Source organism: Lepisosteus platostomus, chromosome 6, assembly GCF_059453375.1.
Source record: "Lepisosteus platostomus isolate fLepPlt1 chromosome 6, fLepPlt1.hap1, whole genome shotgun sequence".
Taxonomy (NCBI): domain Eukaryota; kingdom Metazoa; phylum Chordata; class Actinopteri; order Semionotiformes; family Lepisosteidae; genus Lepisosteus; species Lepisosteus platostomus.
Window position 1 is genome coordinate 6,639,835 of NC_142616.1, and position 14,770 is coordinate 6,654,604.

Sequence of the window (14,770 nt, forward strand, 5' to 3'; positions counted from 1 at the left end):
ATTATACACCCATGGTACTAATTGTGAAACCTGGCAGTAAGCTATAAACTGCACACACAAGTAACAAAATAATGTTGAATACAGTCAGATAATGTTGGATTTAAAACAGTTGTTGGAGTGTTTGATCTTTAACGTCTTAAAAGATTTTAAACTTCTCAAGACAATATAGCTGGATTTCATTCTCAATCACTTATCAAAAACAATCTAACTTGGGTCTGAGTCTTCAAGATGATGAAAATAAAAATAAGGTTTAACAGTCCGATAACCTTTCATTTAAAACACTTTTGATCAAAGTAAGATTTAAAATTTCAGTGAGGCAATAGTAGGATCTCACTCCATCCATCTCAATCAATTGTCATAAAAAAACATTGAATTTGTTGCAAATCCAAGGTAATCTATAGTTATATACTATAGGTATATAGTAAGTTGACTATCCATTTTCTAAGATGGACATTTTTCCCAAGTCTCCTTCTGTTGTCCCTGCATCTCCAGGACAAACTGTCACTCTGAAGTGCTCCGTTATGGGTGATAATGTCGGTGAAACAGGTGTAAACTGGATTTGTCTGTCAGCTGGGAAGATTCCCAAGGGTGAGAAAAGTACACTTCTCCCATGAGATCTACATGACTGCAGTGTCAGATTGATTTGTGTCATCCAGGCTACCTGAGGACCAGCTTTCTTCTCACTGTCAATGAGGAAAGTGCCAACTATTTCTGTTTTTATCACACAGCTTGTGAACCGATATAAGGAGAAGAAAATCAAACATCCGGCTTTGGAGATGGCAGAGGAACCCATCTACATAGCACTAATGGACATAATTCAAGCTTCTGCATCTATACCCATCTTCTAAGTGTTACCATTATCTTATGTATAAACACAACATATTAGTCCAAATGCTAAGTATACTCTATACTTTGGAATACTCTAAATGTTTAGTAACATGGGATCTGGGTTGAAATCACAGGGTGTAATTTGGCACTGTACCCTAGACCAGACCCTTCTTAATAGAAAGGCACATGCATATGCAATTTAGACATGAACTTGTCTTTGGAGCATAAGGAAGAACTAGAGTAACCAGGCTAGACCAGTTGAAAAACAGAGGACCAGCAAAGAGCTGTGGGACAACAGCCCAGGTTCTTGACCTTGATAATGAGCTGGTGGTACAATAGAACACTTATGCACTCGAAGCAAAAAAAAAAACAAAAAAAATTAGCACTTGACTTCTTTGCAGGAAGAAAGCCTTCACCCATATAAGAATCCTCCACTTTAGCGACTGTATTGTTGTCCTGCTTGCAAAGCAGTTTTGGACCTGGCGTCATCAGTGCAGATGGTGCTCTACTCCCCAGTGGTGTGCACACTCCCCTCATGTGGCTGAATAGCAGGTTACCTTAACAATACCCTTGTATGGAAGATCAACATTTGCATGACCAAGTGTGATGGCAACATCCATGGTCTTCCCTGCAGGAACTTGGGTCTTGAATGAAAGATGCTCAGTTGTCTCCATTTTGTTCTCCACACTATAGGTGTCTTCAGTTCCCACTGTCCAGCTGAATCCAGAGGAAACCTCAGCTAACTCTGGGATTCCTGCCTTCACTTGCATGTTGAAGGTGAACTGCCTGTTGTTGGTGACGGACCATGAGGAGGTCTTGGTTATGGTTTTGGAGGTTTCCAGGGTGTACTCCTGGGCAACAGAGGAGCTGTTGGTGTACTTCATGGACTTGATCTCCTCCATTTTCACCTGGGGGATGACTTGGTTCAGAGTGGGGTACTCCATGTTGGTCATGACTGTGGACTCGATGGAATTGATGAAGATGAAGCCCATGCTGTCAATATCTGAGCCTGCCGGTCGGTGCCAGTCACTCGGATTTGTCAACCTGCTTTGATTAGACACCTGCACTCAAAAAAAAATCTAGTGCAAATCCAGCATTTTAACGGGGAGCCCATTAATTCTCAATAAGCTTCATCTTGTACGGGAATATCTGTTCACGACGACAGTTGAAGTGCGTCAATACTACAGTTACAGCATTCGTACAGGACATACAACAATAGTCCTCAAACGTTATTTGTCCGCTGAAGACAGCGACACAGCAGAAAGAGGTTCTCTATACGCGTATGGCATCAGTTAGAAAAAGTAATTGAGGCACCACGTGCACACAAACTAAAAAAAGTGCTTTTATTCGTGTTAAAATAGCGAAGCCAGTCTAGCAATATTTTCCTTAGCGCCATATTAGCTCTTAAATATGGACAAAATCAAACGATTAACAATAACACTCAAAACTCTAACCACCTCAGCTGTAGTTCAAAGGAACTGCCAGTGTAACTCTAACCTTGTGAAGCTGCCTTATGAAGGGATTAAGGACACTCCATCTTTTAAACACACTTAGACACACCTGCTGTCGATTGCTCATAATTCACAAGGTATGTTTTTGCTGCGAGATGGTATTTACCTGCGCTAATCTATCAGTTGCAAACCTTAAGTGAACGTTTTGGAGACACGATCAAAGTCACACCGCATTCATTTTGTAGGGCATTAAATCGCGGCAATAAGCGGTTTTCTTTTTTTTAAATTAGTAAGACAATAAAGTTGGCTCCACCATCATTTACCTTCAGATTCACAACACTGCTACGAGGAAAGAAGAAGCTTAGATTGCACTGAATTGCTCTTCGGAAAAACACAGAAAAGCTTCGGAATCAAAGTGAGATTTAAATGTGAAGTAGTATTAAATATCAGTAGTAGAATTCACCCAATATAACAGGAACACAGCATCTCAGTCCATGTAGGTCCTATACGTAGGATTCTACTAAGCTGCCAAAACCAATAATTAAATGCAGTGTTTATGTGCAAAAAATACATTATTATTACTTACAAGGTTTAATTAAATATTCAATTAAATATGAACATTTAAAGCCCTGTTTATTCAGCATGATATTTACTGGAGCAATTGAGCAACCATGTTGCTCATCCATAAGTTGCCCAACCAAATAACATCATATGGAGCCCTCATATTAAAGACATACATCATTTTCAGAGTTATGTATAGAAACAGTTTAAATGTTTATTCCTGACTACAATAATTCAAGTTTCCAAAAATTCTCAAATTACATCAAGTAATAATAAAGTTTTGATCTAGTTCAAGTAGGTAGCTGTGTCAACATGCATAGGCTGCAAAGGAACAAGAAAAGGTGAAAAAAGAAAAGATACACATTGTTTCAGCTATAGAGCCTTCTTTAGGTGTCGTCTTTTTCTGGTACGTGAAGACACCTGAAGATGACTCCACAGCCAAATCATTGTGACTCCTTTCTTTTTTTTCAGCATGGAATAAACCTTTGCCAACACTTGACATACCTACTAGAAGAGGGGTGTATTGTCTTTATTACAGTTTCAATAAGGCAGGCATTAGTTTGTTCTAGTATGTGACAACAAATATTCCCTACATGAGTGAAAAACAATGTGAATTCATGCTGTTGCTGTGTTGGTTTTCCAGTATCATTCTTCTAATCACTTCTGATTAGATTAATTTGATTTGATGTGTTCAGAAATTAGAATTGCAAAACTGGCATGTTACTGGTTAATTATTCTGGTAGTCCTCCATTAATAATTTTGTTTGCTTCATATTTAGAGAGATGTTTGTTTATCAATAAATCAATCAATCATATTTTTTCTGTCCTTGTATTTTGGCAGAATTTTGTTCTTTATGTATTGCTATATTTTTCACTGCAAGAGACAACTTCAAATGAACTGTGTACAATATTACCTCTGGATGTTATATAGAAATTTCATCTTGTTTCTCAAACTGCTTATCTTTCAGAGATACTGTACATGGGAGAATGTGGCTGAAAGAAAACTACTAAGGAAATTCATTTTACATTATACACCTTTTCTATGTAGCTTCATACATGATTAATGTGGGTGGCGTGGTGGTGCAGTGATTAGCATTGCTGCCTCACAGTGCTGGGGCTCTGCATTTAGTTCTGGACCTGGAGTGCTATCTGTGTGGAGTTTGCATGTTCTCTCCTTGACTGTGTGATTTTCCCCCTAGTCTAAAATATAAACTGGTAGGTTCACTGGCCCTGGTGTGAGTGTGTGCATGTCTGTGTGTCGGTCCTGCAATGGACTGGTGTCCCATCCAGTATATACCCTGCCTTCTGCCTGTTGCTTACTGGGATGGACTCCAGCTGCTCTGTGACCCGGAATTGAAAGAAGTCGTTAGAAAATTAATGACTGCATGACTAAATAGCTCATTTTAATACATTTCTTATCTGACATTATTTGGTAACACTGTGTTGTTTGGTCATCTGGAATAAATCTGCAAACGGGGAAATTTTAGAAAATAGAAATTAATATGATGCTCTTCAAGCCCAAAGCAATGAAAATGTAGGGTCCATACATAAATTACTGCATTAATTTAATTTAATTGTTCAAATACTTTGAATTGTTGTCATGCCTTGCCATGCAAATGAAATAAAACAAGGCTACATGTGAATCCAACTTCCCCATAATGTGTTTTAGATACTTTTATTTAGCCCACCCTCGTGTTACTCTGATTTATAATATATATATATATATGACCTCTGTTGGGTGTTATTACCACCCCTGAAGATTTTAAAGTTTGGACGTGCTGGAATCCCATTCTAGCTAAAAGGAAGTCTATATTAACATACAGGTGAAAGACATTGTATATTTTCTTAATGTGAAATCATAGACTTAAGCCCTGTAAATGCTGGCTAACATTTTAAACCCACTTACAAAACAATTATACACCCATGGTACCAATTGTGCCACCTGGCAGTTTTCTAAAATCCGTACACTTCAAGTAACGGAATTTTAAACACAGTCAGATAACTTTGGATTTAAAAAACTTTTGATCAAAGTAAGATTTAAAATTTCAGTCAAGAAATAATAGGATCTCACTTCATGCATCTCAATCAATTGTCATCAAAAACCCATCTAATTTTGATGCATATCCAAGGTAATCTCTGGATATATGCTAGGATCAGGGCAGATGATACTCTTCTCTCCCGTGGTGTACACACTCCCCTCATGTGGGTGAATAGTTCTAATGCCAATGAAAACACCAGGGAGGTGAAGTGAGGAAACCACCAGCTGCCAGAAGACACTGAGTCCACATGTATATTAAGGAACATTGGTCAGTCCTCTACCAACAACACTTCCTGCAAGAGTCATACATGAAATTACTGGATAAACATCACGCTCACTCAATGATCTTAAGAAAGCAACCATATTATTTGAATGAATGATTGTAACAGAACAGGACAGATCTGTAATTAAGTGCCATGTTCAGGAAAGTGCTAGTTTACGTTTGCCTGCTCAGCTATAGCTCAAACAAAGAGAAGATACAAACAGGACTGTGTCATAAAAATAACCACCACATACAAGCTAAATGAATGCCTTGTAGTGGAAGTGAAACCTTGTGCACTCCTGGAGTATTTCAAAGAGGAAGGTGGTTAATAGGTTATTACCATTCACTTACTGGTCCAGTCTGTGAAACCAGATGTAGATCACAAAGACAGCTGAGAAATGCATGTTTGATTTGAAAGGTTTTATTATACTTTCCAGCACGTTGCTATAACCAGACGATCAGAAAGACCTGGTTCATCTATCATTATGATCCCTGCTTCACAAATACCGACTCTTTGGTGTAGGTGAGGCCTCTGTAGACACCGCTGGTTTCAAAGCCAAGCACACTTCCATTCCTGCAGGTGACTTTAATAATACTCTTGTATGGAAGATCAATATTCGCATGACCGAGTGTGATAGCAACTTCCACGGTGTTCTCTGCAGGGACTTGGATCCTCAATGACAGCTTCTCCGTTTTTTCCATTTTGGTCTCCACCCCATAGGTATCTTGAATTCCCACTGTCCAGCTGAACCCAGTGGAAACCTCAGCTAGCTCCGGGATTCCTGCCTTCACTTGCATGTTGAAGGTGAACTGCATGTTGTTGGTGACAGACCACGAGGAGGTCTTGGTTATGGTTTTGGAGGTTTCCAGGGTGTACTCCTGGACAACAGAGGAGCTGTTGGTGTACGTCATGGACTTGATCTCCTCCATGTTCACCTGGGGGATGACTTGGTTCAGAGTGGGGTACGCGATATCGGTCATGACTGTGGACTCGATGGCATTGATGAAGATGAAGCCCATGCAGTCAATGTCGTAGCCCTACCTCCCACTAACCCCCAGGCAGATCCCTGAACCCACATCTATGGGGTACTGCCCCCAGTCGGTCATTTTCACAAAGAACTCCCAGTTGCGGCTGGTCTTGAACTTGATGGCTCCCCGGCTCCATTCCCCTACAGAGAGAGGGAGGCGAAGAACTCGCCGGGTTCGAACTTGAGCTCCTGGTAACCTGTACCTGGAGCGCCAAACTCTCGGACCTCCCCATTGGTCAGCCAGATCTTCACAGCCTTCACCTGCCAGCCCCCTACCCACACACCGATCTTCTCCAGCGTGGCACCGTCATTCTGGCCATAAAAGTCAAAGGCATCGCCCCCGTCTCCTCCAATTACATACAAAGTTGTTGCCATGTTGACCTAGAAAGGAGAAGGAACATCAGTACCGCTTTGACAGCGTAGTGAAGGCCTGGGATGAGCAAGAAAAACCTGAACAAATGTTGAATAGTTCACTTTAAACAAAGTCATATTTCATATTCAGAAGACGGTCATTAAAACAGACTTCTGACCCAAACATGTTCCCTTTCCAGCCACATCAACTTTATAACCACCAGGAGCTCCTCTGGCTTCAGCAATACTTACAGAAGGTATTCTGGCTGCTCATTGGAGGGATGCTCCTGGTGGTGGGTCTGCCTTAAAAAGAGAAAAAGCACAAGATAAAAGAGGAAAGGTCAAGAAAATGTTAAGGGGCGCAAATGGATACAGGCAAGGTACAGAGTTTCAAAGGTTTCTGGAAGCACATGTGAAAAGGCAAGAGGTCTAAACCCAACTAAGGTCCTAATTATCTAGTCACTCCTGAAGGACCTGCATGCGTTACGGTCTCATTACCAGGTAAGCATTGCTGGACCTCAAGCACTGTCAGTGGTAAGCCATGCTTCACAGGAAGCACCTGGAATGGCTCATTGATGAGAAATTCCAAGAACCCCTTAAGGGAAGCCCACTTTGAACAAATTGCAATTGTGAAAATATTGCCATGACCAAGCATGAACTTCATGATGGTTTTTGTGTACAATCACCCTGCATTTTTTTAATGAGCAAAACAAAATCGTTGTAGTCCATCCTATTAAGCTTAGACACTGTTTTTTTTTGTGACGGAGTTCTATGTCCAATTTTATCGGGGCAGCTGAATTTCTGGAGCCTGCATGGTTTAGCACTTCCAGCGCATTTTCGTGTACATGAATTCCCTACAGCTACAACATCCATACCGGACTTACCAGTACGGTAGGTCAGATTTATATCTTAATTGCACAAAACAGCACCTTAGTCTCAAAATAAATAAGCATCTCTATGCGTTGAGAGAAAGCAATTGCTACACTACATGCACATAAAGTAATCTTAGCTAAAGTCTAAAAACATTTTCCCGTGCCCCGCTCACCCTGAAAACAAGCCCATAGCAACTCCCAGAAAAGGAGAAAAACAAACCGCAAGCCACCTAAAACATACCTATAGTTCAGACTAATTCCTCGTATAGTTCAAACGTTGTGAAGCTGCTTAATAAAGGATTAGAGCAGCCCATCGTCAGAACAGAGATGCACCTGTTGGAAATGTATTAATCTGTAAACTGTAAACCTTACGTGAGAATTTTGTAGACACGGTTGAAATTCACACTGTATGCATTTTACAAGATATGAAATCTTGGAAATGAGATGCGTTCGGATTTTATTTTAATGAATAAGAAAATTAAATTGTTGCCAAAGTTCGTTAGCATCAGATTCACAACACCACAACCCTCACAACCCTCCCTCATTTACAAGGAATGAACCAGGGAGGTGGCTGCAAAGCTGAAGCTGGGATGGAGGGAGGGGAGCTAGAAAAGATGCATGCAAAAACGTGGGCAGCCAAGGAGTATTTATATGTAGGGGATGGGAAATACTAGATCAGAATATGACCTCTTCTTAAACATCTGTTTAATAACACAATGAATTGCATTTTATGCCAAGCGTAAAGAAACCAGGATGGTAAGATACGTTAATAACCCGAAAGAATGTCTTCTTATTGGCCGCTAGTTTTACACAAGCCCATTCACATTCTTCTATCTACCATAGCTCATTCCACTTTCCCAGTAGAGTTAGGATGCAACGGAGGCAGGAAAAATAAAATGTGTTTAACCATGGGATGTGTTTTTTTTTATCTGTTGCTTTATTGGGCTGCCATTTTAATTATTTTTTAACATTATTGGATGGAATGAAAACCTTACCAACAATAATGTTGACACGGCCCCTGCTCCGTATCCAGTGCTTAAGATAGCGGGATGCACTCAGTCAAGTGCAGTTAACAGGTTCGGTTCAACTGATACAAAATGTGGAAGAGGGGTTAAGATTTTCCAGATCTGTACTTTCTCCTGCAATCCAAACACATAATCTTACCCTTATGTTGAACCATGAACCTTAAGCCTGGCTTTCACCAAGTCTGGTCCGAACCAGCAAGAAAAATTTACAATGATATAAGATACGGTTTACAGTAATTGAATTACAGTAATTCTCTGCTGGAAAGCATATTAAATAAAAGTCGATCTTGAAAGTCTAACATAATATCAATACCTTTCAACTATCGTTAATGTATCCAATGGCCTCCTTTTATGTGTTGTTCATCTAAATATAAAATCATGAATCATAAAAACAAATCATACCCATTTGCCTGTGTATATTTGCATAACTTGAAACACAGATATTCTCACAAGATCCAGGAACAAATACTCTTGTTAGTGTTGTCTTACACATCTGGGCATCTGCTTTCTTCAGAACATACTTTCGGTGTGTGGCATTGGGCATGTCAAGACCCACTGGGAAGACAATTGTTCTTAAGAGCCATGTCTGATCTTTTAGTATCTTATCCGGGATGTTTTGACGATGTGTATTTGACATTCTGAAAAAAAAAATACAGAACAGAATTAGGCAGATGTAGAATAACCTATAATCTGTAAATTAATTTCAGCAACAATGCAAACAAATAATAAAGAGACAATTTTACCATTGTGAATTCAGATTCACCATGTAGGTTGATGAATATATAAGAACTATATCCAATAAAAAAAATATTATAACTGCTCAAAGAATCCCACATTATATGATACAATAGGTGGCTCTGTAGTTTAAGCACAACAGTCCATAGTTTATCCTGTTTTCCATGATGTTCAGCAAACAGAAAGCATATGACTCCTTTGTCAAGCCCTCTGCAGCCAGAGGGCGCTCCTTCTCTGTCCTGTCCCTAGTTTCCAGTCTGCTGTCCTTCCTGTCCCTCTCTTTCCCTTTGGCTATAAATTTCCGGGTCTTGCACTCTGTCCTGGCTCAGCACTGACCTTCGGATGTCCTGAGACCGGCCTAGCACCAGGGCGCCCCACGTCCGCTCCCTGAGGGCATAGGTTTCTATACGGCATTCCTGAACTCTTTGCACTAATGAGCCCGGGCCTTTTTCCCATCTCACCGCTACGCATATGGGTCTTTTTCCGCTCTCCTGCTCCCCACGGTTAGTCCCTTTGGACGTCCTTGACATCCTTCTCCTGGATGAGACATTCATATACAGTAGCTGGCTAGAGTGGAGCATCTGAGACACAGTACCTCACTCAAGGTTTAACCACAGTGTCTGCAACAGGGGCTCAAACCCACAACCCAGCAGTCACAAGTCAAGAGACTTCACCACTGCCCTGTATTACAATCTGATCAAGTAAAATTCAACAGAATCTTTATATCCATCCAAGAATGTTTTAAAGAATTTAAAAACAAAAAGGAAAAAAAGCAAGTGCCCCATATTACCGTTAATTCATTTGACCAAGCATATGGCTTGCTTCTTTCTGTGAAAAAAATTGTTAAAATAAATCATAATTTAATGTGCTTACTCTTTGAATACATATATTTGTGAACTAAAAGACTGAAATTATTGTGTTAAAAACGCTTTGATTCAAAGCAGAGAAGTAGAATTATTTCATTAACCATTTTATTAGAATTAATATAAAATATTCATCCTTATTAATTTCTAAGACTTGAAACAAGTGTGATTAGAAAATCCATGACATTTTTTTTGAGAACATGAATAAAGCAAAAGTGTTGGCTATTAGTTTTTACCAAGGATTAAAACTACAAAATATTGGTGAAAATTGTATTTAATAATATTCCATAGAGGAGGTAAATAAAATGTGAATTCAAGTTGTTGTTAGATTAGTTCAGAAATAAGTATTCAAAATGTATCGGGTTACTGTGTGATTATTTTGTATTAGCATCACATTAATACTTCAGTTTGGTTTACTTTTGGTCAGATGTTTATTTATTAATAAAAAAAAAAACCTCCAAATTTGCAAACCATGTATTTGTTTGAATTTTAGATGTATGTTTTCAAACGTAAAATATAATTTATGTTTTGCTGCTCCTTTCATAGCAAGAGACAGCTTCAAGACAGTCTATATACAACATTAACTCTAGATAGTTTACAGAATTATATGCTTGTTTCTCAAACCACTTATCTTTCCAAGATATGTGGAAGAAGGAAAATTACCAAGACAATACACTTGACATTATATCTCCAACCAGCAATACCAGTATCAGTAAGCCAACAGGTGGTATGACTTACTATCAAGTCAATGTGAATGTATTCTCTTCACTGTTTAAAGAGTAGGCAAAAACCTATGTAAATTACATGTTTCTGCAGTTTCACATCAAGATTAACCTATGTTTGAAAAGCCGTGTCATTTCTACTTATCAAAAAAAATATGGCGACAAAGACACTTGCTTAACCCAGGAATGCTCACTGAGATAGTGTTATACTTCATTTAAACAAAACACAAAACACGTGCTCCTCCAGATTATTTATTTCTTCCAAAAAGAGAAGTGTAATGATATTCTCCTGTTGTTAAAGTCAGTACTGCTCAGCATGGGACAATATTATTGCACATGTAATGCAAGATAGTAATATAGTTGGCAATATTATTCACAAATTAACTATTGTGTTTAAACCCAAGAATATTTTGTAGAAACGCAATAATTTTCTCATTTAAATGCAATACTACTGTATCTCTTATAAACACAATAAATATATTTGTTTTTATCTGTGGTGCTAAGCTTCCGTACAAAGAGACGGAATTTTAAAGTTAAAATGGAGATCGGAAGTAGCAACGTTGCACGTCACCTAAGCACCTCCTCCCTACATCACACATGGACGAAGAGAAATACGTCAGAAAAGCGACAACTTTTTTGGCTGAACGTGCTTGCCCACGAGAGAATTGGTCTACAAAAAGTAAGTTACATTCTGCAAAATTACAATACAAAAATACAAAGATTGAACTGAGCACAGATTTCATTTGTAAACGAAAGCAAACGTGAGTTAAAACCAATCGTACGTTGCCCAGCAAAGCCTAATGGCGGAGGTTTAAAATGTGGTCTACATTGTTTTACAAGCACGTGGTTTTTTTTCTTTTGCATTTGGTTTAGGTATGAGATACCGCCCATCGTGAGATACAAGCAATATTGACCAATAATTGTTTGCTCCACAGAGAAGGATACGAAATGTCATGTGTGAAGAATTTAGGCAAAGACGATGATGAACTGATGGATTTTATGGAGGACAGAGAGGATGAAATGGAATATCAAGACCAAGGGGAAGAAGAAACAATGGATTATCAAGAGCAAGGAAAGGTACGGTTCTGTTCATTGTGTAATATAAACTGAAAATATTTCATCTAAAGTAGTACTGTAATACAGAACTATGTTTGTATGCAGATAATTTCTTTGTTCCTTCCCCAGTGATATGGCAAAATAGTAAACGAGGCAGCTATGTTAAACGACAAACAAATATTTACAATAATTCACAAATAATGATCATTACTATGATACACAATTTATTTATTTATTTTACAAACTGTTAGTACCTGGGTCCAACCTTTTGCAGAACCAGGAAACAACTGAATCATGCAAGTGAGACGCAAATACCTTAGCCGTAAATGGGAGAAATGTGTCTCATAAAACTGTAAGGGTACCGCTCTGCATTATCTTTCAGCACACCGCTGGTTCCCAACATTTGAAGCCAAAGAAATGCAAGCAACTGATCAAGTTAAGAAAGCTTCAAAGAGAGGTGTGTAAATATTTGATCCAGTTTTCTAGACAATGCTGCAGAAAAGGACTCCGATATTAGTGCAAGGAGAGACCACAATCTGACACCACAGCAGATGAGAACATCCTAGGAGACTTATAGGTTTATTCCATGCTGGAAAGAGAAGAAAGAAAACACAACGTTTCGGCCTTGGAGCCTTCTTCAGGTGTGTGGAGTACCCTTATACTTTTCTTCAGGTGTGCTCATCCTCCACGGCCGAAACGTTGCGTTTTCTCTCTTCTTTTCAGCATGGAACAAACCTGTTACTTGTTCCTTTGCAGCCTACGCATACTGACGCAGCTCCCCACCTGAACTACTTCAACCTACATCTGCTGCCACCCACTATGCCTACCACAACCATGTAGTACACAGTATATGTAATAGGGATCACCCCATTTGAAATCTGGAGTGTGGAATTCTGCCACCACAGCAGATGGCGTCGTCTTAGAATGCAGCAGTGTTCACATCGTGAACTAACATCAATATCATCTGGAGTGCTGTATATTGATAAGAGCAGTGTTGAAGGTGTTCTGTTTTTTTAAAAAGATCTGAGTGAATTGTTCAGATTGTGTTTATGATGTAAGGTCTGAATTTAATGTTTTTTTCTCTATATTCTTATTGTGTTTGCAGAAAAGGCAGAGGTGTGTAAGGGTCTCCAGACCTCTGGGTAGCTGTGAGCTATGTTCTCCCTGAGGATTCCTCAAATTAAAGAAAATTTAAACCAAAACTTTGCACAGGATTATTTCTTTAAACTTAACCATTACAAATCTTAAAGATTTCCTTTGATCTTTACATCAATAAAGAATAAATATAACTTCTCAGAATTAACAACAATAACAAATAGCAAACAACACATGAAAATGGCTTCACTCAAGTCCAATACTCAAGTTCAACTCTCTTGAAGAAGATGCAGAAAACATCTGAAACTCTTCGCAAAAGCCATAGACATACTGCCACTCTATACCTCTTGTATGTGGCAGCATAAATATAGAATTCAGAGCAACAAAACTAATCCACACAAACTCTCTCAAGAAATCCATAAAAATGCCTTTCACCAATGCACAGACCAGTTTAGATAACTAACATATTAACATATCAAAGCAACCATAACTATTGACTATTGAACTACTGTATAACAAAGACATCATGATTCAAGATTTCTATATTTGCCATATACAACAAGTGTATTGGAATGCTTACTCGTTCAGCTGTACCCAGTAACAGTAGAGACAAAACAAATAGGCAGAAATGACAAACAGACATGGACAATAATACATGTTCCTTATTGAAGCAATTTAATTGATTATCAGATAAAAGGAGGCTAATTATCTCATAGGAAGAAGGGCAGAAAGTAGTAGCAATACTGATGTTTCTGTTGTCAGCAGGAGCTATCTGGAGACTGTAATCGTATACCTTTGGTAAATAATGTATTATAATAACTTTATAACACCATTTGTGAATCTTTTGATATTCGTATCCAATAAGAAAAAAGCCCTAGAAACCAAAAATAAAAATGTGAAGGTTTATCTGCAATTAATAATCAGAGGAGCCAGTGCATTATATTTAAATATTCTGATGTTTCCACTGTTATCCATGGCACATTATTTCTGCTGTTGTCTGCCTGTTTGAAACAGTTTTTTTCTTTATCTTAACATACTGTGTGGGGAGCGATCAGGTTATCTGTGGGGTAATAGTGGGATGCACACCCAATGTTAATGAGGCTAGAAAATGTATTGTAATGCCAAATTTATTTGTAGTTACCCATGCTTCACCAACAAAGTATTAATAAATATTTCTTCTGTTTGTGAATGTGTGTTTCCTTAAATCAACAGTAACAAATAACTCACAACATGTGAAAATGGCCTATTTATATCACTCCATGATTTCAGTCTCTTGAGGAACGTATAAAGTCTACTGAAATATTTTAAAATGGCTCTTCATCTATAGATGTACTGCCACTATATTAATTTGTAATTGGCAACTTAAGTACAGCATTCATAGCAACTATATACCTTACACACAAACCAAGTAAATAGCATTTACCAATACACAGATCACTTCAGCTCTTGCATACTGTGACAGAAAATGTCAGTAATTAATGTCATGTGTTGCCCATTACTCATCAATAACAAGTGCAACAGACAAGAGAGATTTATTGATTTAATATTAATTACACATTATTACAACAATTAATATGTATTTATGTCTTACCTGAGTATTGTGTCCATTAAAGCCAGATAATCCAGGCTAGAAAAAGATTTTAAATATATAAAAAGTTGCCTGGTGAAGCATATCCCCCAGTATTTGCCTTTGTCTGTTAAAGTATAGATACAGGAACAAGGATGTACGGTAATATATCTGCACAGTCAATCCCAAAATACAGGAAATTTCACCAGTTTCCCTGATGTTATCAACAACATTTGTTTGGCAAATTATGTTTTTTCAGAGCTTACTGCATGCATGCATGTAAGCATTCCATTGCACTTGTGCACATGACAATAAAT

The 14,770-nt window shown here is 38.4% G+C and overlaps 1 protein-coding gene and 1 pseudogene across 2 annotated transcripts; both read right to left on the reverse strand.

The window, feature by feature from the left end:
- Positions 1-920: 920 nt before the first annotated feature.
- LOC148659793 (aerolysin-like protein) lies at positions 921-5,543 on the reverse strand. Its single transcript, XM_088638129.1, has 2 exons — positions 5,491-5,543; positions 921-1,872 (listed from the first exon to the last, which is right to left on the reverse strand). Exons 1-2 carry the CDS (start codon positions 5,541-5,543, stop codon positions 1,362-1,364), a joined length of 564 nt encoding a protein of 187 aa, XP_088494255.1. The 3' UTR covers positions 921-1,361.
- Position 5,544: 1 nt separating this feature from the next.
- Positions 5,545-14,581, reverse strand: LOC148659794 (aerolysin-like protein; annotated as a pseudogene). The gene is made up of 5 exons (XR_015939333.1): positions 14,478-14,581; positions 8,818-9,053; positions 8,386-8,529; positions 6,771-6,821; positions 5,545-6,548 (listed from the first exon to the last, which is right to left on the reverse strand). The product of XR_015939333.1 is annotated as an aerolysin-like protein (transcript).
- Between the last annotated feature and the right edge of the window lie 189 nt (positions 14,582-14,770).

Coding starts and splice junctions, on each gene's coding strand:
- LOC148659793 (XM_088638129.1), bottom strand. CDS start 5,543: ATGCATTTCTCAGCTGTCTTTGTGATCTACATCTGGTTTCACAGACTG. Junction 1,873..5,490: donor TGGTTTCACAGACTGGACCA/GTAAGTGAATGG, acceptor TAATCAAAGCAG/GTTGACAAATCCGAGTGACT.